General features: G+C 38.3%; 1 protein-coding gene across 1 annotated transcript in view; it reads right to left on the bottom strand.

Moving 5' to 3' along the window:
* LOC150087340 (ubiquitin carboxyl-terminal hydrolase 20-like) overlaps positions 1-27,752 on the bottom strand; it is a 561,531-nt gene that overhangs the window by 302,692 nt on the left and 231,087 nt on the right. Inside the window, exon 10 of the mRNA XM_090372003.1 lies at positions 25,633-25,783. Within this exon, the coding sequence (XP_090228129.1) occupies positions 25,633-25,783 (151 nt within the window). The remainder of the gene's footprint in view (positions 1-25,632; positions 25,784-27,752) is intronic.

The following is a 27,752-nucleotide window of genomic DNA, read 5'->3' as shown; positions in this document are numbered from 1 at the left end:
ACGTGATTTGATTGTACAGTGAACCAATTGTAAAAAAAAAAAGGGGGGGGGGTGCATTGTATTTTTAACTATTTACGCGTAACTTCAGATAATTGGGGCAGCCGCTTAATCGGGCCAAAATGCACTAGTCCTGATGTGTCCCAAATAACCGGAATGGACTGTATATATATACATATATATAAGCTTGTAAGTGTAAATAAATCTGAAAAAAAGTTTATATAGATGGAGGTGACAATTACATAAAGTTCCAGAAACTAGAAGGGTAACAACAGCAGAAAAAAGAAGTAATGTAGATATGGAAAAGGCAAAATGATGTTAATATCCTAAAAGTTATGATGAATTAAGAAAATTATGAGCTGAACTTGCAACATCAATTTGGAGGTGAAGTTAGTTAGTTAGTTAGTTTTTTTTTTTTTAGGAGCATTAGCAACTAAGGCCATATTGCTCCGGGGATATGCGGTGGTCATTCCTTGACCTTTCCGCATCCTCCGTATTTGGTGGTGACGGGCTTAAACCCCGGTCTAATCAAGAAGCGTGTGCTACGCACTGCTGCTCCTTCCCACCTGGCTACGGAGGCGCCCTTGGAGGTGAAGGAACTGTAAAGTAAAATTATTAATAGTAGTAGTGGCATGTGATGCAAGAAAGCAAGTGTATGAGCTTATGCAGCATCAGCCAAAAAATAATTAAAATAAAAAATAATAATAATAATAAAAAATAAAAATAAAAAAATTTACAAAACAATTCCCTCTAAATGTTTGTTCAGTTCCTCCTTAAATTTATTGAACCTATCAACTTCCAAACCGACAGATGGAAGTTTGTTCCAGCAATTAACCACCCGCTGGCTAAAGGCAAATTTCCGCACATCTATTCTACTGCCTTTCCTCAATTTAAATTTATGCCCGCTTAGGTTCATAATCTGAATAAGTGGAAGAATCCCATCAGAATTCAGTGTGCTCAACCCATTCAAGGCCTTATACACTTCAATCAGATCACATCGCAGGTGCCTAGTCTCCAGCCACTGCAATTTGCAGACCTTAAGCCTCTCTTCATAAGAGGATCCCTTCATTTCCCTCACCAATCTTGTTGCCCTTCTCTGTACACGCTCAAGCAAATCTACATCCTTCCTAAAATGAGGCCTCCAGACCTGTACGCAGTACTCAAGGCATGGCCTGATCACTGCCTTATACAGAGGGACAATCACCTCCTTTTCCCTGCGAGCAAAATTCCTGTCTATCATTGATAAAAACCCCATGACCTGCCCTGGCAGCCTGTCTGCATTGCTCAGAAAACTTCATATCTGACTGCACAATTACTCCCAGGTCTTTTTCATTTTCTACCACTGTAAGTGTAGTACCACACAGTTGGTACGTTTGTTTCTCTGGGGTTACTTCTACCCATATGCAGTACTTTGCATTTATCTATGTTAAACTTCAGTTGCCACTTCTCAGCCCATTTGCTCAAATTTTCTAGATCCTGTTGCAGTAGCACACTGCCATTAACAACCCTGCCAAACTTTGTGTCATCTGAAAACTTTGACACTAAGCCTGATATACCTTCATCAATATCATTGATAAATATACAAAAATATACATAAATAATATACAACAGTGGGCCCAACAACGAACCCTGTGGGACTCCACTAATAACATTAGTCCACAAAGAGCAGCACCCATTAATTATCAACCTCTGTCTTCTCCAACTCAACCATCCTTTTATCCATTGTAGCAATACCATTCTTACCCTTACTTACCCTTAATACCATTCTGCTCCAATTTGTACAATAGTCATCCATGCTCAACAGTGTCAAAAGCTTTCCTGAAATCTAAGTATAATATCAAAATTATTTTTTGCATCCAGTTCCTTTCCAACCACATCAAAGTATCCAATCAAATTTGTCAGACAAGACTTTCCTTAACAAACCCATGCTGTGTCTGAATTATTGCTGCAGTCTTGTCTAGATGATCCTGCAATGCATCTTTAACCAGTAACTCCATTATTTTACTCCATTATTAAACTAACTGGTCTGTAATTACTCGTGTCACCCTTCCATCACCCTTTGTGAATTGGAGATAGATTTGCATCTCCAGTTGGTGGGGACCTCCCCTCCGTCCAAGGATGCTCTCATAATTATGGCTAAGGGTTTGCTTACTTCCTTTGCCGCCTCCTTTAATATAACTGGATAGATCCCATCCACCCCAGGTGCCTTTCTTATGTTCGACTTCAACAATTCCTACTCCACTTTGCTCTCAGTTATTACAAAATCATTAAGCACCCTGCTACAATTTGATAACCTTCTGGCATTTTCAAACCTTAATAACTCCTCAATACAAATGATTAAACAAAATAAAGTAAAATCATATAAAATAAAAAGTGGTGGAGCTGTCATCAGATATGGGTGAGAAAATTTAGTTATAGGTCGAATAGAGGGAAGGCAAAAATGCAAGGTATAATGTCAGCAGAAATAAATGTTGATACATGGTTAGGTAATTCATCAGGGGACCCCAACCATGTATCAGGAACTGTTTCTATACTTGTCCATAACAATAGAAGAAATGTGAAATAAAGCCAAAAAGAAAAAGATTAGTATATTCTTTTACTGTAGGTACAAGGTAGTCTCAATGCAGTTTCAATGATATGAAAATTATTAAGGTAAAAATAAGGATAAGGCAAAAAATATACATATAATTAAGTGTTTTCAGAGTGGGAAAGAGGTATCTTTAAATAAATGTAGAATTTTGAGTAAATTTGAGAAAAAAAATATTTTAGTGTTGGAATTTTAGGAAGATAAGAAGAATTAAAATAATTTATGGTTGGGATTTAAAATAAATAGTAGTAGTAGTGGCATGTGATGCAAGAAAGCAAGTGTATGCAGTTATGCAGCATCAGCCAAAAAAAAAAAAAAAAAGTAACAAGCATATGGTATAGGGAGAGGTATTAAATAGAGATGGGATAGGGATAGAGGTGTAATTAAATAAAGACCAAAATAGCAATAGAATGAGAATAGTTGGAACGTTCGTATCTTTCACGAATTGCACTAATAGCTCTACAAATGGGAAAAAAGTGGAAGGGTAAAAAGTATAGAAAAAGTTATTAAAACTTACTGAGCTTGCTGGGGTTGTAAAGCTCAACCTTTTAATAAGGCTTCCGTAGCCGAGTGGTCAGGAGCGGAAATGCAGTAGCACACGCTCCTTGAGTAGACCGGGGTTCAAGCCCCTGACTGCTGAATACGGTCGATCTGCCAACCCGCACTGGACCAGCGTGGCAGATTATGGTCCATTTCCCTCAGCATGAATTGTTGAGGAGGCTTCCATCCTGCAGTGAGTTGATAATGGCTGCACTTTACTTTTTTTTTTGCACGAGTAGTATAAATACAGGGTTGGCATTCGAGGTGAGCGGACGCACTTAGTCAGGACTGCTCAGTTAAGTGGTTTACTTTTGGATAGTGCTTTTAAATATTTGATTTATTTAGATATTGTTGGATTATTTTGTTATAGGTTTTCCTGTAACAGTTTGAGTTTAATAATATTATAGATATAATTTTTTAAAGTTAACTTTCATTGATATTTATTTAATTTTATAATGGTAGTTACGAGATCTGCCTTAAACATGTCACAGGGTATCGTGACTCACACGGAAATAGCCGATGGCGATTTACGGGTGAGTAATGATTTAATCCGTTGTGGAACCTGTGGAATGTTTTCCAAGGTCGACCTGGTGACTAATCCTACCTCACCTGGGGATTCTTTTCTTTGTGATCGATGTAAGGAGTGCACCGATCTTAAATTATAATTTGGTGCACTGATGGAACAATTTGAGTCCCTGAAAAAACAGGTACTTGCTCTCGAGAATAATGCATCTGGGAGCTCGTCAGGGACTCAAAACTCCAGCAATCTACCAAGTGATGCACACCCGATTCGAGCATCAAAACCAAGTGAAAATTCCCCGGTTAAAAAGGACATTGTTTTATTAGGAGACTCCATTGTCAGGGAAACGGGGAATATTTTTTGTAATAAGGATAGGTGGAGCAGAACCAGGGTATGTCTGCCGAGAGCAACTATTGATGATGTTACCAAGAGATTGTCAGATTTTAAAGGGGGTAAAGAAAATATTATTATTCATGTGGGGACTAATGATATTAAACGTACACGATCTGATGATTTGTTGGAAAAATACAGGACCATGCTGAGGAAATGTCGCAAGCTAGGCCATAATGTCTATGTGTCTGCAATTCTGCCCAGACACGATAGGAGGGATAATATGTTAAGAACCTTGTGGATTAACTCAAGACTTGAAGGAATCTGCAAGGCTTTAGGGGGGAAATTTCTATCAGCATGGCCCACACTTGTAGGTAGAAAGAATTTGTTTTGTAGAGATGTGATACACTTAAACAAAGGTGGTGCAAAAGTTTTTGCAAGTATTATTGAGGATACTTTAAAGGTACAGGGAAACTGCTAGTTAGGGGGGATGTGGGTAATACTGACAAGCGTTTATCTGATAATATTGGTCAAAGTAACTCTTGCACATACCTTAAGAGTTCTTATCTGTTACCCCAACTGGACTTATTATCTAGATGGTCTGGGGGCAGAAACGTTTCACGTGAGCGGGTAGCTAATATCAGGGACGAGAGCCTAAAAAACTTCAAGGGTTGTGTTAGGGTTGTTAAATATATAAGAACAGTGAATCTTAATTGTTTATACAGTAACGTTAGAAGTGTCGTCAATAAAATGAGCGAATTCGAACTGCTGGTTAAAACAAGTAACGCGGACATAATAGGGCTTACAGAGACGTGGTGCCACCTGGAAATTGGGGATGATGAGTTTAAGTACGGCTTGTATAATGTATTTAGGAAGGATAGGGTAGATAGAAGGGGTGGTGGGGTAATGCTTCTTATCAGAAGCAGCCTGAGTGCAACGATAGCTTTCCCGAATTCAGACATTTCACATGCTGGTATAGAGTCTGTATGGTGTGAGATAGTTGGAAACAAAGGTATAATGCGAGTAGGAGTAATCTACAGACCAGGTGATTGTGAAGATTATGACAAAAGCCTCTACATGCAAATGGAATGGGCAAGTAAGCATCAATGCCTTATTATGGGTGAGTTCGATTTGCCTCTGTTTGATTGAAGTAAATGGGAAGGAAACTCGACATGGGGAACAAAATTTTTAAATCAACTAGATGACAGTTATTTGTATCAACATGTCAGGGAAAGTACTAGAGAAAAGAATATCCTAGACCTCATCATCACACATGAATCAGATGACATAACAGGGTTGACAGTTGAGTCCCTGAAAAAACAGGTACTTGCCTTCCAGTAGCAGGAAGTGATCACGGCGTTCTACGGTGGATGATGACGAGAGAGGTAGCAGAAGTAAAAGGCAAAGGAATGGGTTTTAATTTCAGAAAAGGAAATTACGATGCCTTAAAGTACTACATGGCCTCTAACTGGGTAGATATCATGCAGAAAATGAATACATTTGAACTGTGGTACGCTTTTAAAACATTAATCACAGATGCCTTGAATGCATACATACCATTAAAAAAAATACTCCACGAGGAGGGTTCCAAGTTGGATGAATAGTGAAGTTGCCACATTATTCGAGCAGAAAAAGGTGGCATGGAAAGGTTACAGAGCAATAAAAAGTACTGAAGCCTATAACAGTTACAAGGTGATGTGTAATAGAGCCACAGAAAAGGTTTGAGAGGCAAAGGCAGTTTATGAGAAATCACTAGCAGACAGAGCAAAGAGGGGGGGATAAAGAATTCTTCACATAAATAAATGCCAAGAAGAGTAGGACAAACCAGATCGGACCTTTACGTAAGGGAAAGGGGATAGTATTAAATACACCAGCTGCCGTTGCAGATGAACTCAACAATTATTTTGCATCGATATTTACAAATGAAAAACCTTTTGTGGCAATGGGAAATTGTGGGAGTGAAGTTAAAAAATATGTAATTAATGATATTGAAATTTCGAAAGCTTATTTAATGAAAAAACTTTCAAGCCTACAGACCAGTAAGGCTCCTGGAGTTGACGGAATTTACCCTATAATCTTAAGGGAGGCGGCAAGCGAGTGCATTGAACCGTTGAGGCTAATTATGCGAACATCACTAGACTCTGGGGAGATGCCCTTGGATTGGAAAAGTGCCAATGTATCTCCCATACATAAGGGTGGCTCTAAAAGTGAATTTGGAAATTATCGACCTGTCAGTCTGACTTCAGTAGTAGAGAAAATCATGGAGGCAATGATCAAGGGTGGAATTCAGGATCATTTGGATCGAATTGAAATTCTCAAGGATACTCAGCATGGTTTTGCAAAGGGAAAATCATGTTTAACAAATTTGGTTCGCTATTTTGAAAGGGTCATTCATGAGCTGGATTTAGGGAATAATTTCAACATTGTTTATTTAGATTTCAGCAAAGCTTTTGACTCAGTCCCACATGAGTGGTTGCTTTATAAGCTGGAACAGGTTGGAATCACTGGGAAAATCCTTAGATGGATAGAAGATGGCTTCAGGGCAGGAGACAGAGGGTTGTGATAAATGGCTATTCCTCAGATTGGGTTGATGTAAGAAGTGGGGTTCCCCAAGGATCAGTATTAGGACCACTGTTGTTTTTAATTTTCATAAACGACATTGATGAAGGGATAGAGGGCGTAATGTCTAAATTTGCAGATGATGTTAAAATTGGTAGAGTAGTTAATGATCACTGTCAAGCTGAGCTTCTTCAAAGAGACCTAGATAGACTTCAGGAATGATCAGAAAAATGGCAGCTTTGCTTTAATCCAACAAAGTGTAAGGTATTACACCTGGGAAACAGTAATCCCAAAATAACTTTTTCACTTGGTGGAGTTCAACTAAAACCAGTACTGGAGGAAAGGGACTTGGGTGTTACGATACAGTCAGACATGAAATTCTCTGAGCATTGTAAACAGGTTGCAAGGAAGGCCCATGGTGTCCTATCGATGATCTTTCGAACTTTTGCAAGTAGAGATAGGGACGTGATAATCCCATTATATAAGGCTTATGTTAGACCACACTTGGAATACTGTGTTCAAGTATGGAGACCGCACCTAAAGAAAGACATCGCGTTTCTTGAAAGGGTGCAAAGACGGGTAACTCGCCTGGTGAGATCGGCAAAAGGGCGTCCTTATGAAGAAAGACTTCGAATATGTGGGTTGCAGAGTTTGGAAACTAGACACCTTAGAGGAGATTTGATTGAGGTGTTTAAGGCTCTGAGAGGCATCAGTAAAATGAATGAGGACGAAATTTTCAAAATTATAAATGATGCTAGAACTAGGGGACATAAATTCAAGTTACGGGGGGGAAATGTTTAGATTGGACTGCAGGAAGTTTTATTTTAGCCAGCGAGTTATAAATTACTGGAATAAGTTGCCTTCATGAGTAGTAGAGGCCGACAGCTTGGGGAAATTCAAAGGTCATCTGGATAGTACTTTCGGGTAAGGGAAGCACATAGGATGATAGGTTTAATTTCTTTTTTTTTTTTTTTTTTTGGCTAATGCAGCATAAGCCATAGGCTTTCTTGTACCATGAGGCCATTACTAATACTAATACTAATACTAAATAGGAGATTAATACCAAATGCTTGTATTGCAGGGAAAAAAAAAAAAAAACAGGCAAAAAATATGTATGTCGAATCAGACCTCAAAACAAAACCAAAACTATAACAAGAAAGGGAACAATACCCTGAGTTTTCAAGTAGCATGTAGCGAAAGGAAGACTGCGGGAAAATAAAGCACACATATTTCTTAGAGAGGATGGATGTATTTAAAGCAAAGCTACATAAGTGACATAGCTACAGATAAAGCAATTTATAGCAGCATGGCAGACTTGATAGAGAGCTGTGAAGAAGTGGAAATAGATATGAAGCTAGTGACCTCTATAGTCTAATTTTGAATAAGTAAGAGCATAGAGATACATAAGAGTAACGTTATAAAAGAGAGATTATATCTATTATGCAGAAATGTGTTTTGAATAAAAGGAGAAATAAAAAGTATAGAACAAAGCCATAATAAAATGAATAGAAAGTAGATCAAGTGATATGGCTATTATATACTTAGCAAAGAGGATGCTGTATAATCCTAGTATATAAATCAAAATTATAATAATTAGAGCTTACACAAAATTTTTTTATAATATCCAGGAAATTAGTGATTATATATGTAAGCATAAAAAGCAACATAAAATCCTGAAATGTAGAAGATTAAGACTTAAGAGATAACCTGTAGTCCAAAATGTAGTGAAACAAAACTGAAGTAATATCAATAATCATTTTTGTAAAAATAAATAAGTAAATCTATTGTTGATAGATTAGCATAAATTCATAGGCAGTTTCAGATGTGCATCCAATTTAAATCCAGTAATAAAAGAATAGGAAATAAATCCGAGGATGCATATAATTAGATGACTGTAGACTCAATGGTGGGGTAACTCGGCATCAAATTCTAAGGAGACCGTAGAAAATACAAAATATTTTGTAATATAAATAAAAAGTCATAGAGATTCATGGAATTGAAGAATCCAAAAATGAACAAGTACTGCATAAAATTTCAGTAGTAATAAATATGCACAATAGTAAATGAAAATAGTATAAATCTAGAGCAGATGGTATCAAAATGGTATCAAAACAGCTTTAATACTTGAAAGATCCAAGATCCAAATCAAGCAATTTACTTACATATATTACCCGTGTCTGAAAACAAAAAAGGATATCAATAAAGACTCAACAAGGGAAGTGAATTATCAGTAATTTCATAAAGGATTGTTAAAACATTTTTTTTTTTTTTTTCAATGTAAACTCCAAACCCGAGAGGTATTAGAACCTATAGTACTTAGTACCGTGCTTGGGTTGGTGGTTGAGAAGATGAAAGAAGATATTTGTTGATATTGGATTTGAACTTCTGAAGACTGTAATTTTCAGAAAATATGTATAAAGGAAGATTGTTCCAGAAAACGGCAGTTGAATGAATAAACGAGGTAGATGAAAAGTTGGTTCTGTGAGTTTGAAGTTGGACAGTAAATGGATGTTGGCTGGAGGCTGCACGTGTTCGGACTGTTTTGAAGGAGAGAGAGGGAATTATAGAAGCCAATTCAGAAGAACAGTGCCCATGGAAATATCTGTAGAAGAGGCATGCAGCAGAAACAGTACGTCAATGAGACAGTGAGTGGAGAGACTCTGTTACAGATGAATCATTAATAACCTAACTGTCCTCTTCTGAATGGAATCAAGAAGCCTAAGAGAGGTTTTGGGGGTGCCACTCAAAATGTGGAAACAATATTCCATGGTAGGGCGGATTTGCGATTTATACAGAGTGAGCAGCTGTTTGGAAGAAAAGTAACGCCGAGAGCGAAAGAGAAAACCAAGTTTTTTAGATGCAGAGGAAGCAATATTTCTAATGAGGTATTAGAACCTATAGTACTTAGTACCATGCTTGGGTTGGAGGTTGAGAAGACGAAAGAAGATATTTGTTGATACTGGACTTGAACTTCTGAAGACTGTAATTTTCAGAAAATACATATGAAGGAGGGTTGTTCCTACATACCACCTGACTTCTGATCTCTCTTGCGCCAAGAGAGATCAGAAGTCAAGGTAATACCCAAAAGAGATATATCATTTTGTCTAGAAATCAGAGTGTCACCAAAGATAAGCATAGGAGCAGAAGCATCCTTTTTGCGAGATATAAGACAAGACTGAGTTTTAAAAGGATTGCAATCAACTAAGTTGTCTTTGCCCCACTGCAGAATTACATGAAGATCAGCATTTAAGGAATTGGTAGCAGATTTTCGAGAAGTTGAAGCTGATTGAGCAGGGCAAAGTTTCTAAAAATGTAAAGTGGAATGTAATGTGCTATCATCGGCAAAATTATGGATAGGATTTCCAGTCAATGAAGAAGGTCATTAATATACAAGAGGAAGAGAGTGGGGAAAGAACTGAACCTTGGGGCACACCGGCATTAGTGGAGAAGTTAGAAGACAGAGAGCTATCTACCATCACCCTCAGTGAACAATCAGAGAGAAAACTGGATAACCAATTACTAAAAACCATCGGCAAACCATAAGATGGAAGTTTGTTTAGAAGACCTTTATGCCAAACAAGATCGAAAGCCTTTGAGATGTCAAGAGCAACTACTTGTGTTTCACCGAACATTTCCATTGAATTAGTCCATAAATGGGTAACATAAGCCAGAATATCACCACTGGATCGACACTGATGGAATTTATACTGGCGATCGCAGATCAGATGGAAGGTTTCTAGGTAGTTTAAGAGTTGGCGGTTAATTGATTTCTCCATTACTTTAGAAAGAGTAGAAGTAATTGCAATGGGACGATAATTGAATTAGAGGGATTTGTCACCCTTTTTAGGAACTGGCTGGATACGAGCAAATTTCCAAGCAGAAGGAAAAATACCTTTGGAATAAGAAAGTGAAAAAAAAGGCGGCAAAGAATAGGAAAACGTTCAGAAGCACAGGCTTTGAGAACAAGTGGAGAAATACCATCGGGACCTGGAGCTTTCTTAGCATTAAGATTAGTCAAAATCCTTCTGACATCCTTTTGATGGAAGACCACAGGAGGCATTGAAGAGCGTGTTAGGAATGGTGGGAGGTGTTTTACCAAGATCATTAATACATGAGTTGGCAGAAAAATGGGATGCTAGCAGGTCAGCTTTATCCTTGGCTGAAGTGACAACAGAACCATCTGGTTTGGACAGAGGTGGGAGCAGAGATGGGCAAAAGTTGCAGCCAATAGCTTTGGCAAGAGACCAGAATGCTCGGCTACCATTAGGGCAAGAAGCAAGTTTTCTGCTCTTAGCCTGTTCAAACTCTAGTTTGGACTGATTAATAACTGCTTTACAATTGTTGCGAGCTTTGGTGTAGGCAGAAAATGAAACTGAAGAATTAGAAAAAAGCCAATTATGATATGCAACATTCTTCTCTTCAACAGCCTTAGCACATTTATTGGAAAACCAAGGTTTAGATAAAGGACAAGATTTTAAAGATGAGTGTGGGATAAAGGATTTCTGCAAGAATAATTTCACTGACAAAATCTGAGCAAACGTTGACATCAGAAGTTTTGAAACAGTAATCCGACCAGGAAAAAGAAGAAAAGAAATCTAGGGAAAAGAAGAAAAGAAATCTCGCAGGTCATCCCATTTTGCGTTCTTGTAATGTCAAACAACAGGAGGTTGGGAACTGCCATGAGATAAAGGCTCCATTGGAGAAGAGACAATCACAAAGTTGTGATCTGAAATGCCCAAAGGACCTCTCACTTCAACCGTGTACTTAGAAGGGTGGTTTGTGAGAAACAACAAGCGTGTTGGCTGTATGATTAGGATTGTCCGGTATTCTTGTAGGTAAATGAACAATCTGTGCAAGGTCATTAGTAATTGCAAAAGCCTCAGCATCTTGACCAGCTGGGTCGGTGTGACTAGAAAACGGAATCCAGCTGGAGTTGTGAACATTAAAATCACCAAGGAAAATTACCTCACTGTTAGGAAAATTGAACTGGAGAAAGTTAAGTTGCAAAGAGAGGAAGTCAAAGAGCTCCAAGTAATTAGTGGAGTTGGGAGAACAGTAGAGACAACAGAAGAATTTGACACAATGAGGTAGAGAGAGATTTTAAGCCAGAGAACATCGAAGACTGGAGATTCCAAATTGTCAAGTCTCTGACAGGGAATATCAGAATGGACATATGCACAAGTACCAATTTTGAGGTGAAAGGAATCATACAGCGAATAATTTGGGCATCTGAGATGAGCAATAGTTTAATCAACCGATAACTGAGATTCTCTCAGAAAAAGTACATGGGATTTGGCAGACTGCAAGTGGAAATGGACATTGTTGAGATTAGAATTGAGACCACGTATATTTGTGAAATGAATTAGGAAGTGTTTGGGAGGTTTAGATCTTTTCGCAGATAAGCTTGGTCTATTAGTTTGACAATTCATGGTATATTCAATAGTAATAAAAAGTGAGTGGGACATGCTGTATGAAGTAATGAAATTTTTGGATATGGCGTACACATGGTAAGAATATACCCAGATCCTTGACATAACGTTGCCTCGACAATGCCCACCGCATACACATTACTCGGATTCCCTCCAGTCACTATCTGGCAGAGTAGAGTATAACAAGATTATACACTAGCTGAGCCGGAAGCTTCCTAGAAAGATACCAATAGGTTCGGTCAGGTGTACTAAGTAGCGGCCGGGCTGCGAACACCGTTTTAGAGTTGTACCCTTGAAATGTAAGGAACAATGGATCTCGCCACGATGTTCATCATAACCTCAAAAGTCCTCAATTGTATGATTTCATATCAAATGAATACATGAAAGAAGTAGATACTTAAAAAGGTAGAAACTTAGTGAGTAAAGAAAGAAAGTAATCATTCTAATTAAAACAAATTCCAGAGGAACTCATGTATAGTTATTACTCACCAAGTAGTGGAAATCCCACCAAATAATATTACAACTCTACAAATATGAATAGAACTGACCAGTTGATAGTAGATTACAACTGAATTTATTCTTGATCAAATGGAAAACTATATTTAAGCAGTATTTTATAAAACAGATAGGGATGTCATTATCAATTAATTTATTGTAAAGAAGTTTAAGTGCTTTGGTGAAACATGGAGGAAATGGTTACTGAATATGTTAGCTAGTCTAATAGTTTGAGTACATATTATATTTTTGTGTATTTTCTTGGAAATATTAGAGTGCCAATTAGTAAGGTAGATGGCACCGAAGTTGAATTTATTTCTATAGTTGAGTATATTGCTTATATACTTTAGCATCCATTACTGCTGCTTTACATATATATATATATATATATATATATATATAAAGGGTACTAGGAAAGTTTTGCAATACAGCTTTGTTTATTTAATTTTTTCAAAGTAATTTCCTCTACATTCAATACACCTCTCCATCCTCCGAAACCAATCTTTAAACCAGTTCTGCCAAGTTTCACTAGGGAGCACACTCGTTGTCCCAAGCCCGTAGAAAGAAAGTCCTCATCACTGGAAAACTGCCTCCCTTTTTGCTTCATTTTCACATGCGGGAACAGTGCAAAGTCGCAGGGAGCAAGGGTCTGGACTGTAGGGAGGGTGCTCGAGAAGTTTCAGTCCTGTCGTGGTCAAATATTTGGTGCAGGCTTTGGCGCGGTGAGCTGCAGCATTATCGTGATGGAGGTACCAGGTGTCCATTCTTGTCTTTGGCCGCAGGTTCTTCATAGATCCAATGACTTTAGGCAGGCATTGTTCAGTATACCACTTAGCTGTGACTGTCTTCTGCGTGTCCAAAACGACACGTTCCACAATTCCACTCGATTTGAAAAATACAGCTATCATTTTCTTCTTTACAGATCGGGATTTTCTGACAATTACGGGTGTGTCGTTATCATCAAAGACCCAAACTTTGTTTTGAGCCTTGGTCGGCAGATCGTAATAGTACAGCCAAGTCTCGTCACCTGTCACGATGTTGTTCACATACCGAGATTGTCCCTTATCAAACTTTTTTAACATCTCCCGGCACCAAGTCACACGTCGTGTCATCTGCTCTTCAGTCAGTTGATGCGGCACCCAGAGAGAACAAAGTTTCTTCACGTGCAAATGATCTTGCAGAATCGAACGAATTGCTGGTGCATTTAGGCCCAAAGTATCCTCTATCTGTTGGTAGGTCACTCGCCTGTTTTCGTCAAGCATTTTCCTCACAGCAGTAACGTTTTCCTCCGTAACTGACGTTCGTGGCCTTCCCGGCCTCTCAGAATCCTCCAGAGTGAAATTTCCCCTTTGGAATTCTCTATACCACCTGAATATCGTTGTACGATGTGGACAATCATCATCTAGTGCAAGTGTCATTTCTTCTAAGCACTGGTCCATGGTTAAACCACGCACGAAATTATACCGCAAAACTGTCCTTATCTCATTTCATGACCATGATGCCATCGCAAGCATTTTACACTCTCACTACTAATGAATAACTGAGCCCATCGACTTGGCGCGGCGGCTACTATGCACGTATGAACATGTCTCAACATGCAGCAACAAGCAGCTTCCTGTGATTCATTGTTGCGTCATATTGCAAAACTTTCCTAGTACCCTTTGTGTATATATATATATATTTATATATATATATATATACACAGTGATTCACTACCAGTGCAACAAACTTGCAGGAGGTCTAGGGGGCACAAAGATGAATCAGAATCACATAGCATTGCAGGGTCCGAAATGCCTTCATCATGCGGTAGAGGACGTTGAACGGGAGGTCGCGTGAACAGCGATCCCGCTGGAAGTCAGCATTTGCGAACCGGTTCCCGAGGTAGTAGGATGGATGAGTATTCAAACGTTGAACTGGCCGACATGCACCTCGCGTATGGAGCTGTGGACTGTAACGGACGCGACGCTCTGCACTTGTACCAGGAACATTTCCCGCACAGGCGTGCTCCTCCTCATACAATTTTCGCACGTGTACACAGAAGGTTTCATGAGAGGTACCATGAATCGAGAGCGAATGACAAGGACGTTAGACAATGAGGAGAATGTCCTGCGTCTTGCAGAAGGCAATCTGAGTACGAGTACTCGAGTGATAGGCCAACGATTTGGTATTTCCCAATCCACTGTATGGAGGATACTGTCAACAAACCAAATGAGTTCATGCCATCTGCAATGCATCCAACCAATGGAGCCTGCGGATTATCCACTCCTGAGGACTTTTGCTACTTGGTTTCTTCAACAGAAATGGTTCACAAATGCTGACTTCCAGCGCGATCGCTGTTCACCTGACCTCCCGTTCAACATCCTCTACCGCATGACGAAGGTATTTCGGACCCTGCAATGCTATGTGATTCCGATTCGTCTTTGTGCCCCCTACACCTCCTGCAAGTTTGTCGCACTGGTAGTGAATCACCCTGTGTATATATATGAAGGGGGTATTTGAAAAGTTTCTAGTCTACCATATGTCTTATTTGAAAACAGAATAAACATGATAAAATAAAATTAAACATTTCTATATATGTAATGCAATAATCAGGGAATATCTTAAATGTTATTATTTTTTATTTTAGTTTTAAAGAAGTCACATCTGCTGAAAGCAATAAAATCACAAAAGAAAATAAACAAGCAGTAATCAGACCTTTTTTTTTTTTTTTAAATGTCTGGGAAGCAAGCAAACAAGGATATACTGCCCACAACACAGTAATAGAACTGGGTTGCTGAATTCAAAGGGTGGGGGGGGGAGTGATTGACTATGAACATAGCTGACAATTATTAAAATTGCCCAGGATTCAAGTTCGTCAGATAAATGGTAACCATGGGTGAAATATCGATTCTTGTTTTGAACTATAAGCCAAATAACAGTCTATGGAGCAGCAACGTGAAGGATCTGTTGTCGCAAATGAGATTTATTAAGATCTATCGAGATCTAATAGATCTCTTAAAAGAGATCTATTAAGATCTCTTTGCCACTGAGAATAAGTAACAATGAGAATCCACTGAGAATAAGTAACAATGAGAATCCACTGAGAATAAGTAACAATGAGAATCCACTGAGAATAAGTAACAATGAGAATCCACTGAGAATAAGTAACAATAGTCTTCTCTATTAGTGAAGCATTACTTATTCGAGTTAGTGCAATACATGGTAACTCGTTGTGAAGGATGAGCACAATATGAGATACAGTTGAAATGATACCCTTTACACTACTATCGTAGTTTTTCCCTTTAAGAGTTGTCTATGGTGTTTTTACACCTATATTATATAGAAAGTTATTTCATGAGAAGTATTGATATATGAAACCATGTGTTTCATTTAAAGGAGTGCAAACTACTATTTGATGACTGGCAGTTTCAAGATCAAACCCTGATCAGGAAGAATGTGCATAATAATGGAAGCACAAGATAAGACCACAATACTGATTTCTAAACATGATCAATGATGTGCTGCACCTGAAATCCAAGTTGGGTTCAGTAGGAATATAGAAACTCCTATTAACAAGCAGTACTTCATAGTTGTGTAGCAGTCTGAAAACCCTTGCTAACAGCCATCAATATTGGACAAATGAAGAGTAGAAAAATGTACAGTGAATGGATGAATCAAAGTTTGAAATTTTTGGATGAAAGGGTAGAGTTTATGTGAAATGATCAAATGAATACAAAATAGTGGCATGTTGTTTAGTGCATAGAGTCAAGCACGATGGTGGCTGAATCATGATCTTGGATTGCTTCTGTTTTTCTGGAGAATGACATCATCAGAATTGAAAGAATTTTAAGAAGACTATGAAAACATTCTTGAACATAATGCAATATCCTCTGGACATTGACTTTGCGAAAGAAATTTTATATTTCAACAAGACAATGACCCGAAGCACAGCTCTAAGCTGTACAGGAACTTTCTAGCAACTTAAAAACAGGAGGGGGTATTGCAAATTATGGTGTGGCCAGCCCAATCACTGTCAAGTCCATGATGTCTATCCATCTTCGCAAAATTTCTGGGGAACCTTGCAGATCACTTAGATAATAACATTAATTATGACACTATATAAATATAAATATATAAAATTAATGGCTTGTTTGTTTGTTTGGTTGGTTGGTTTTCAGGAGCATTAGCAACTAAGGCCATATTGCTCCGGGATATGCGGTGGTCATTCCTTGACCTTTCCGCATCCTCTGTATTTGGTGGTGACGGGCTCAAACCCTGGTCTAATCAAGAAGCGTGTGCTGCGCACTGCTGCTCCTTCCCACCTGGCTACGGAGGTGCTAAAAATTAATGGCTAGACTGCCTGTGGTGATAAAATCACATGGAGGATATTCTGATGAAAAATCAGTATAGTTGTTAATATTAATCATTTCAATATTTTTTTTTTTTTACCATAAATTTTTCATTTAAGAATGGCTAATAAAATATACCTCAAGCATCTTCAAAGATGCTTGAGGTATGTAATCAAAATTTATCACTTGCTTTTTTTCTCCTTTATTTGATAGAAAAACAGGAGGATAAAATTTTCTTGATGAAATATGTGCAAACATTTCCCCTAGTTTATAAGCAGTTTCAGGTGGATCAGCAATTAAAACTACATTAAACTGGAGATATGTATAAAGGGTCTTTGTCCCTCCTTTTTCGAATTTTATCCAAGACAACTTTAGAACTGGTCAACTGAGTTAGATGATACAAACTGGACCCAAGATTTCCTCTGACATCTAAAAGGGCAAACTTCAGCACACGCATGCTTAAATGCTATAAAATATTCAGTAGTAGGGTAATGTTGAAATGCCTCAAACTCTATCTTGTGCTCTCCTATCTGCAGTGCAATCAGTGGCCCATCGTGTTTTTAGGAAAGATGGAAATCAAGCAGAAGTTCATAGAACTGAACACACTGCAGCATGGATTATTCTTTTTGTATTGTGTGTTACAGTGTCAATGATTGAAATCTGGATGAGTGTGAACAGATAAAACTGTGATAGCTATGTCTTATTTGAAGGCATTCCAGTCAGCTTGTTATATCTTCTATTTTGGTGTCCCAGTGGGATAATAAGGTTTGCTTTCAATCAAGGTGGAAATCACTGGGAAGAGATCACTTCCCAGGAGTTCTGTGACTCGGGGGGAGAACTGAGGGGGGCAATTCTCCAACGCATCACAGCCTAAAAAATGTGCAACTTGTTTGTCGAACTCTGTAACGGAACATGACATTGCCAAAGGGTATGTCTTTGTGTGTGCGCGATGTAAGGAGTGTAAGGAAATCAGGCGACAACTCAGCATTGCTATGGGCTTATATGAGAGTTTGAAGGACAGGGTGGATGCCCTCGAAAGATCTAAATTGAGGGGCCCATCAGGCTCTCAGCTGCCCACATCAACGCCAGAGCTTGCACTTGGTCATCACGCAACACAGCGGCAACCCCCAAGGCAGAATGCGCTGGTCCCACAGGAACTAGTAGTCGTTGGTGACTCAATTGTCAGGGAAATGGGAAACATGCTTTGTAAAAAGGATAGGTGGAACAGGACCAGGGTATGTCTGCCAGGGGCAAAGGTTGATGACGTTGTGCGGATATCATCTTTTAAGGGCACAAAAGGTGATATAGCTGTACACGTTGGCACTAATGATATTAGGCGTAGGAGACCAGCAGAATTACTTAACAAGTACAGGTCACCGTTGAACAAAAGCCGAGAATCAGGGTTGAATTTGAAAGTGTCTGCAATTCTGCCCAGACACGATAGAAGGGAGTATATGATGAGAGCCTTGTCGATCAATTCGGCCCTGGAAAGAATGTGCAAGGCTCAAGGGGTAGAATTTTTTTCAGCATGGACTGTACTTGTTAACAGGAGAGACTGCTTCTATAGGGATGGGATACACTTAAATAGAAAGGGTGCAAGAATATTTGCTGATGCTATCGAGGCAGTGTTAGGTGGGTCGGAAAACTGATAGCTTGGGGGGATACAAGGACTAATAGTTTAACAGTAGCCATAGGCAGAGGTGAAGGTGATTCTTGCACAACTTCTATTAGAATAAGTAGCAACCTGGAGCGTGGGGTGTTGGGGGTTTCAGGGACGGATGGCAGTCATCCTGAAATGGGTGGGTATATGGGATGTGTTAGAGTAACTAATAATAGGAGTAGGAGCATGTATGCTTGCATGTATACCAATGCTAGAAGTATAGTAAATACATTTGATGAATTTGAAGTGTTGGTCAAGACATCAAAGGCGGATATTGTTGGGATAGCAGAGACGTGGTGTCACACAGATATAAGGAATGCTGAACTGGAATTTGGGGAGTACGATGTGTACAGAAAGGATACACATCGTACATAGACAGGATAGAAAGGGAGGTGGTGTTACGCTGTTAATTAAGAAAAACATAAAATCAAAAGAAGTGCATCCAGTTGATATAGATGAACAGTGCACTGTTGAGTCAGTTTGGTGTGACATAAGCACTGCGAAAGCAAAAATAAGAGTAGGAGTGTGTTATAGGCCTAATGACTTGAATGAGTACAATGAACAATTGTACAGAGAAATAGAGTGGGCTAGTAAATCGGAATGTCTTATAATGGGGGATTTTAACTTCCCAGATATTGACTGGAACTTGTGGGTTGGTCACTCACACACTAGTCAGACTTTTGTGGATTTATTGGATGATTGTTTTCTGCAGCAGCATGTACGAGAGGCAACCAGAGAAAGTAATACTCTCGATCTGGTTATCAGCAGTGATCATTTGTGTATTAAGAATTTGCAGATAAAGGAACCACTAGGTGGCAGTGATCACAGTGTACTGATGTGGGATTTACTTAAAGATTTAATTAAAATCAGGGGTAAAGGAAAGGGTTTTTGCTTCCGTAAAGGTGAGTACCGTTCTCTCCGACAGTCTTTAAATTCTGTACAGTGGGATCAACTGACGATGTTACCAACAGTAAATTCTAAGTGGGAAGCGTTCAAGGAATTAATCGTGGAAGCTACTAAAAGTTTCATACCTATTAAGAAATATTGTTCATGGTTTAGGCCTAAATGGTTATCTAATGAACTAATGAGACTCGTAATAGAGAAGAAAAATGCATGGGATGCATATATATTTTCAAGCGACTCAGAAGCCTATGGCAGATATAAGCTAGTCTGTAATCAGGTGACAAAGGAGGTTAGGCAGGCGAAGGTAGATTACGAGAAATCTTTGGCAAAAGATGCTAAGAAAAACAGCAAGGATTTCTTTACTTATATAAACTCTAAAAGGAAGGGGATGAATCTGATTGGTAAACTTGACATTGATGGTTCAACTGTTGATGATCTTGCTCAGATAGCAAACAAACTGAATGAGTATTTTGCATCTACATTCACACATTTCAAACAATTATTAAGGTTTGAAAATGGCAGAAGGTTATCAAATTGTGGCAGGATACTTAATGTTTTTGGAATAACTGAAAGCAAAGTGGAGGAGAAATTGTTGAAGTTAAACATAAGAAAAGCACCTGGGGTGGATGGGATCTATCCAGTTATATTAAAGGAGGCAGCAAAGCAACTAAGCAAACCCTTAGGCATAATTATGAGAGTGTCCTTGGACTCAGGGGAGTTTCCCACGGACTGGAGATGTGCAAATGTATCCCCAATTCACAAAGGGGAATCGAATGGTGACACGAGTGATTACAGACCAGTTAGTTTAACTTCTGTTCCGGGTAAAATAATGGAGTCACTGGTTAAAGATGCATTGCAGGATCATCTAGACAAGACTGCAGCAATAATTCAGACACAGCATGGGTTTGTTAAGGGAAAGTCTTGTCTGACAAATCTGATAGGATATTATGATGTGGTTACAAAGATCTGGATGTAAAAAATAATTTTGATATCATATATTTGGATTTCAGGAAAGCTTTTGACACTGTTGCACATGGAAGACTATTGTACAAATTGGAGCAGAATGGTATTAAGGGTAAGTTGCTACAATGGATAAAAGGATGGTAAGTGGGAGAAGACAGAGGGTGGTAATCAATGGGTGCTGCTCTTCGTTGACTAATGTTATTAGTGGAGTCCCACAGGGTTCGGTGCTAGGTCCACTGTTGTTTTGTATATTTATCAATGATATTGATGAAGGTATATCAGGCTTAATGTCGAAGTTTGCAGATGATACAAAGGTTGGCAGGGTTGTTAATGACAGTAATGGCAGTGTGCTACTGCAACAGGATATAGATAATTTGGGCAGATGGGCTAAGAAGTGACAACTGAAGTTTAACCTTGACAAATGCAAAGTACTGCATATGGGTAGAAGTAACCCCAGAGAAACGTACCAACTGTGTGGTACTACACTTAAGGTGGTAGAAAATGAAAGACCTGGGAGTAATTGTGCAGTCAGATATGAAGTGTTCTGAGCAATGCAGACAGGCTGCCAGGGCAGGTCATGGGGTTTTGTCAATGATATATGGGAATTTTGCTAGCAGGGAAAAGGAGGTGATTATCCCTCTGTATAAGGCAATGGTCAGGCCACGCCTTGAGTACTGCGTACAGGTCTGGAGGCCTCATTTTAGGAAGGATGTAGATTTACTAGAGCGTGTACAGAGAAGGGCAACAAGATTGGTGAGGGGAATGAAGGGATTCTCTTACCAAGAGAGGCTTAAGTTCTGCAAATTGCAGTGGCTGGAGACTAGGCACCTGTGCGGTGATCTGATTGAGGTATATAGGGCCTTGAATGGATTGAGCACGCTGAATTCTGATGGGATCCTTCCACTTGTTCAGATTACGAACCTAAGGGGGCATAAATTCAAATTAAGAAAAGACAGATGTAGAATAGATGTGCGGAAATTTGCCTTTAGCCAGCGGGTGGTTAATTGCTGGAACAAACGTCCATCTGTCGTTGTGGAAGTTGATAGGTTGAATAAATGTAAGGAGGAAATGGACAGGCATTTGGAGGTAATGGCGTGATTTTTTTTTTTTTTTTTTTTGGCTGATGCTGCATAAGCTCATACACTTGCTTTCTTGCATCACATACCACTACTACTACTACTACTTCCAAGAAGATATTCTTTTACTTCGCAGTGATATGAACTGCAACCACTTCCAAAGTAGTAATAATTGAGATTTTCTGAATCGGGATATGATTGCCAAAAATGACAGTGGCAACTGCACATGTAGGTCTTTACATAAGATTGTGCAGTGCTTGAGGGTCGAGTTTCCTTTTTTTTTAGTAAGTCTCTTGTAAATGGATGAGAACTGTCTCATGCATAAACAGGTGAGCCCTGACGCCATCAAAGTTTTGATGAAGATCATGACCATTCCACTGAATAAATTTTGCAATTATTTAAGTTTGGGGGATCTGCCAATTGACTTTTGATTAAAGGTTTTATTTTTTTTTTGTCTTAGCTTTATCTTTCTTGGGGAAGTGTATATGTTGATATACACTTCAACAAAAATTCCAAGACTGACTCATCAGCTGCTTCTTTAACCTCTACATACATTTGTTCTTGGCTTGCAGGTGGTGGTGGCTTTGACATATTATCTTTACTGTTTTGCTTTTGTTTTTGAGGTGGGGCAGTAGGAGGTAACAAAATGGGACTAGATGTGGACTGAGCATTTTTTGTACTGGCTTCTAAGAACTCAAAGGTATCATGCAAGGGGGACTAAGAGAATCTTTAAGGGTAATTTCAGTCTATGTTCCAACTGAATGCTTTTCTGCAACCTTCTGAGCATATGTAGGTTCCTTGGTAACTACTGGCTTTACTGCTCTTTTTGCTTCTTGACATGAGATCTTAAACTCCACCTTGTATCTCTGGATTTCCTTTTCCTACCATTGGCATGCTCAAAAGCATACTGAGTGCTCTCTTTGACAGTTAACATAATTTGGATTCTTGGTGAAACATGTTTTACTCTCAAGATATTTGGCAACAAGAGCACAGATAAAAATTTCACGATGTACCATATGTGAATGTCCATGTTTCTAACATTTAAAACACCATATTGGATTCATATAAGTATTTATTTGAATTTATTCAAATTATCTACTTCTACAACATCAATTTGTTACAACAATCAAAAACCTGGTGGCTGAAGATAAATTTTTGCATATATATCTTGAAATCATCCTTCCTTCCTTATGTCCCCTCGTGTGTGTGTGCGCACGTGTGTGCGTGCGTGCATTAGTATGGGCAGCTCCTAGAACAAAAGTTCATCTCTGCTTTGTTGCTCTGTTCAGTTTTTACAGAATCTGTTGAGGTAAGGCCTGTGTGTGTGTGTGTGTGTGTGTGTGTGTGTAAAAAAAAATTAATAAAATTCATCCCACATTAGGAATATCCCATGCTGGATGAAGACAAATGAAAGGGAAGGTGAGAGAGAGAGCGAGAGAGAGAGAGAGCGAGAGAGAGAGAGAGAGAGAGAGAGAGAGAGAGAGAAAAAGTTTTTCATCCCGCACGGGAGAAAGCAAAGACAGGTCTTCCAGGTGCAGTGATCACCTGGATGACTGCCTCCAGGTACTCGTCCTAGCAGCGGGAAGACAAGGCCTCCCTTACTATCTGCATGCCCTCCTCCCTGGGGAATGAGTTTTCCAGGGATGAAAGGAGCCCCAATCCAGGATTGATTGCTAGAACAAACACAAAAAAAAAAAAATAATAATGAAATAAAATAAATATATAAAATTTAAAAAATAAAATCCATATAGGGTGAGAAAGCGAGCTGGCCTAGTCTGGGGAGCCCCAGCCCAGGGCAGAATGAGAAAATTTACAGGCTTAAACACTTCAACCAGACCTTCTTGCAGGTACAAGTCTCCAGATGCTGCAATTTGCAGAATTGAAGCCTTTCTTGGTAAGAATAGCCTTTTGTTCTGCTCACTAAGCTCATTACTCTTCTCTGCACCTGTTCTAAGAAATCCATGTCCTTTATAAAATTAGGTTTCCAGACCTGTATGAAGTACTCAAGATATGGCCTAATCATTGCTTGTACAAGGGGATGACCTCCTTATCCTTGATGGCAAAATTCCTATATATCAATGACAAAACCCCAGGAGCTATCCTGGCACCCCATCTGCACTGTTCAGAGAATATAATATCTCACTGCACAATTATCAGGTCTTTTTCATTCTCTTACTACCCTGTGTATGGTAACACAGTTGGTATGTTAATCTGAAATTATTGCTACCCATATGCAGCATCTTGCATTTGTCAATGTTAAACTTCAATTGCCATTTCCAGCCCATCTGCTTAATTTTTCTAGATTTTGTTTTAGTAGCATACCCTGATTACCATCTTTAACCCATCTGCTTAATGTTCCTATGTATTGTTGTAGTAGCATACCTGGTTAATGTCACACTCTACCAACCTATGTATATCTGAAAACTTAAACATTAAGCCTGATATGGCACAGTAATATTATTAATAAATAGAAAATGGTAAAGGGTCCAGCACTGAAACCTGGGGCTTCGCTAATAACCATAGTTCAAGAAGAGCAGTGCCCCTTAATAACCACTCTCTGTTCTCTTCCACTCAACTATCTCCCAACCACAAATGTAACTTTCCCTGAAAGTCACAGTGCTCCAATTTGTATAGCAGTCTTTTACATGAAACAATATCAAAAGCTTTTCTAAAATCTAAGTTTAAGAGGTCAAAATTTTTTTTTGCATCCAGCTCCTTTTTTACTGCAACACAGCATCCAATCATAAAGGGGACACAAGATCATCCGTTAAGAAATCTATGCTGTTATTACAGCATAATTGCATTTCTGTTTGGATGGTCTTGCATTACTTCTTTAACCACTGATCCTATTATCTTCCATGGAACAGAAATAAAATTAGCAGGTCTGTAATTGGGGATACATTAGGATGTGGTGCCTCTGTAGCCAGGTGGGCAGGAGCAGCAGCAGTGTGTCACACATGCTTCTTGATTAGACCGGGGTTCGAGCCTGTGAGCCACCAAATACGGAGGATGCGGAAAGGTCAGGGAATGACCACCGCATATCCCCGGAGCAATATGGCTTTAGTTGCTAATGCTCCTAAAAACCAAATAACAACATTAGCATGTCTCCAGTCCATAGGTCCCTTCCATGAATCCAAGAATGCTCTTATAATAATTATGGCTAAAAGTTTGCTTAATGCTTTTGCTGACAAAAATTTGCCATATCACTGATGGGATTCAAACTAAAGCATTTTCTACCTCATCTGGGAAGAATGTTGTATAAAGTTGCCTGGAGAAGCTATACTGAATGTCTTCAGTTTTTGTTTCAATTAAGAGATCTCCAAAAACAGTCCCTTAACTTACTTGTGAGGGCTTGCCAATCTCTTTAGGCCCTTCTGTATAATAAATCAGGAACTTAGGGTATAAGCCCAAGAACAGAATCAGTACCTTACCACATACTGCTTCTGTCTGGGGTCTCTTTTTAGTGATGTCTTACTCAAGGTCATGGTTTTCTGATACGGACTGTGTTTGGATGACAGAAGAATCTGCATTATCAGGATTCATGAGAATTTTTAGTTGTTTAAGCTCTCTAACCACCACAGAGCTCAAAGGGATTCCCACTACCAAGAAAGCAATAAATGTGCTAAGGAATAGGTTGCCAGTGCTACTTAGACACCATACTCACACCTCTGCTGGTCCCTCAACCATCAGGATCTCCTTTCTGAGTTCCCTCATGTAGCAATGAATGGCAAATATGCCAGATTTATACAGTAGTGGCCTGGAACCCAGGCTGTGGGCTTTGGATCCCAATGATGATAAATCTAGAGGATCAGCAGAATCATGGGTGGTCCTCTCACCATGTACAAGTGTCCATGTTGAGGTGATGGTTATTTGAAAACCAGCAACTATCTGTAATTTTTTTTTTTTCAGTGCAACCATTTGTGATCACAATGCACAGCCTGCTGGAATTTAAGATTTATAGTCAAACAGATTAACTATAATTTATGCACCAATACCTAAAGGATTAAAGACATTGTTTTAAAGACTTAAACTACTAAATATGCACTTCTATGATATGATACAGATATTTTAATTTATATTAAACTGCTTTTCTTATGTAAAATATAAAAAGCAACTTTCCACAAGATAAGTTTTGCCTTTTTTAGCAAGTGTATGAGATAAACATTGACAATTATTACCATTACTAATTACAGTGAAATTATTGGGTATTTAATGATCTATATTTTTATGCTAAAAAATACATACCTCAGGTAACTGAAGTACTTTGGAATATTTAATACCATTTCGCAACTTTTTACACTTTTCACAACTATACATATTATCACCTTTTAGTTCATCAGCTGAGAAAAATGCTGCCAAGCAGTCTTGAAGACTGACAGTTGGACCCCAAAACCAACTAAAAATAATCGCAGAAAAGAAATCAAAATTTATCATAAAACAGATAACTCGTTTTTGTCATGTTATTATGTTTATACTTCATAAACAAATACAGCTGTAAGAATTAATTAGGATAAAAAAACACGCTTATACCATAAGATATGATTAAGATCTTGAAATAATGACTTATTAAGGTATAGAAATATTAAAATAAAAAAAAAACATGATATTTCCTCAGTATGCACACTTAATAACAAAATTGGCTACATTTTAAATTCAACTTATATCCAAAATTCAGCCTTGTCAGGCTTACAGAAAGGGTTAAAAAAGTAGCTAAAAATAAATAAATTTTCTGTTTATACTCCGGCATGACAACCAAGTCAATACAAATATTTATCATATTTAGTAGTCACGGGCTTGAATCCCGGTCCACTCAAGAAACGCACATTATGCACTCTTGCTCCTGACCACTGGGATACGTCAGGCCTTAGTATTACAGATTAATTACAAACTTAAGAAATTTAATGAAGAATTTTAATAAAACAAATTTTAAATATAAATGGGAGGGGGAGAGAATGGTAAAAGAGCAACAAACTAATGAAGATAAGCTAACCATATTTAAATGACAAGGTAAGTGCTGCACTGGAGGATAAAGAACAAGAAATAATTTGTGATGATAAATGACAAATATATGAGAGAATGAAGAGAACCAGAAAAGGAGTTTAAGCTAAATCCTGTTCTATCCATCCAAAGCCAATAAACGTAACTATCAATGGAAACAAAGAGCACACGACACTGAAACAGGAACTGTTAACAGATAAAAAGATCCAAGAGTTACTGGTCTTATAAGAAAGCAAATGAGAAGTGCATTTAAACTGAAAATGAGTTCAAAAGTAATGGATAAGAGGTGAATCACAGGGGATGGATTAGCTGGGTAAATGATTAAGGACATAATTAGATATTAAGAAACAGAACAAAGATAGTAACGAATGGGCCTGGTGTAGTGGGTCCATGGTTTTTTAATAACATACATGTATAAGTTATAAATCCAGTTTAACAGTAGCTTTCGAGACGCGTCTCGAAAGCTACTGTTAGTATATATTCTTACATTAAATTGGATTTATAACTTATACGTGTATGTTATTAAAAAAGAACAAAGATAATTAGCCTAGGGAAAGATGATTATAAATTATTAGGAGAGACAGAAGACAAAAGTAAGCATAAACTAATCTTTGATCAAGTCACTAATAGGGTTAGGCAGGCAAAGGCAGATTACAACAAGTCTTTGGCTAAGAACACAAAGGAAAGAAGCAAATATTTCTTTGCTTATGTTAACACTAGAAGGAAAGGGATGAACCACATTGGGTCACTGGATATGGATGAATAACTAGTGATATTGTTGGTTTATGGGCACATTAACTACTGAGATCATATTGCACTTTACAAATAGTTTTTTTTATGATTTACACTTCCTCCCATGTTGTCTAAATCTGATTAATGCACTATATAAGTTTTAAGAGTAGAAAAATATCAGCAATATCCTGTCTATCCTGAAGTATAATACTGCAAAGTCAAGCTATTACACTTATGCATGAGGGAAGAAAATGTTTGGTATCCCTGTTTATAAAGAGGACAGTCAAGAATAATATACTTGAGTGTAAGCTGAGTATGGCAGCTGGAGCATAGAGATGGGTCTTCCTGTGTAAGCAGACATATGAGAAAGATGTGCATGTTTGATTTGGACATATTTGCAAGTGTCACTTCCTCTTGTTTATTTGTAAGAGTACACAATTTCCAGTAATATAATTCTGGATAAATTTGAAGATTATTATTAGTCTGATTCTGCCACATCTATTGCCAAATGTTCTTTTGTGCATGGAGTATACTGACCATAGATTAGCATTAGTAGAGGCATTTGATGCAAGAAAGCAAGCTTATGCAGCATCAGCCAAAAAAAAACCAAACAAATAAATAAATAAATAAAAAAT

The sequence above is a fragment of the Mastigoproctus giganteus genome, chromosome 4 (assembly GCF_048544385.1).
Source record: "Mastigoproctus giganteus isolate SK-2022 chromosome 4, ASM4854438v1, whole genome shotgun sequence".
Taxonomy (NCBI): Eukaryota; Metazoa; Arthropoda; class Arachnida; order Uropygi; family Thelyphonidae; genus Mastigoproctus; species Mastigoproctus giganteus.
The sequence above is the reverse complement of the archived record's forward strand: the minus strand, read 5'-3'. Positions and strand labels throughout refer to the sequence as shown.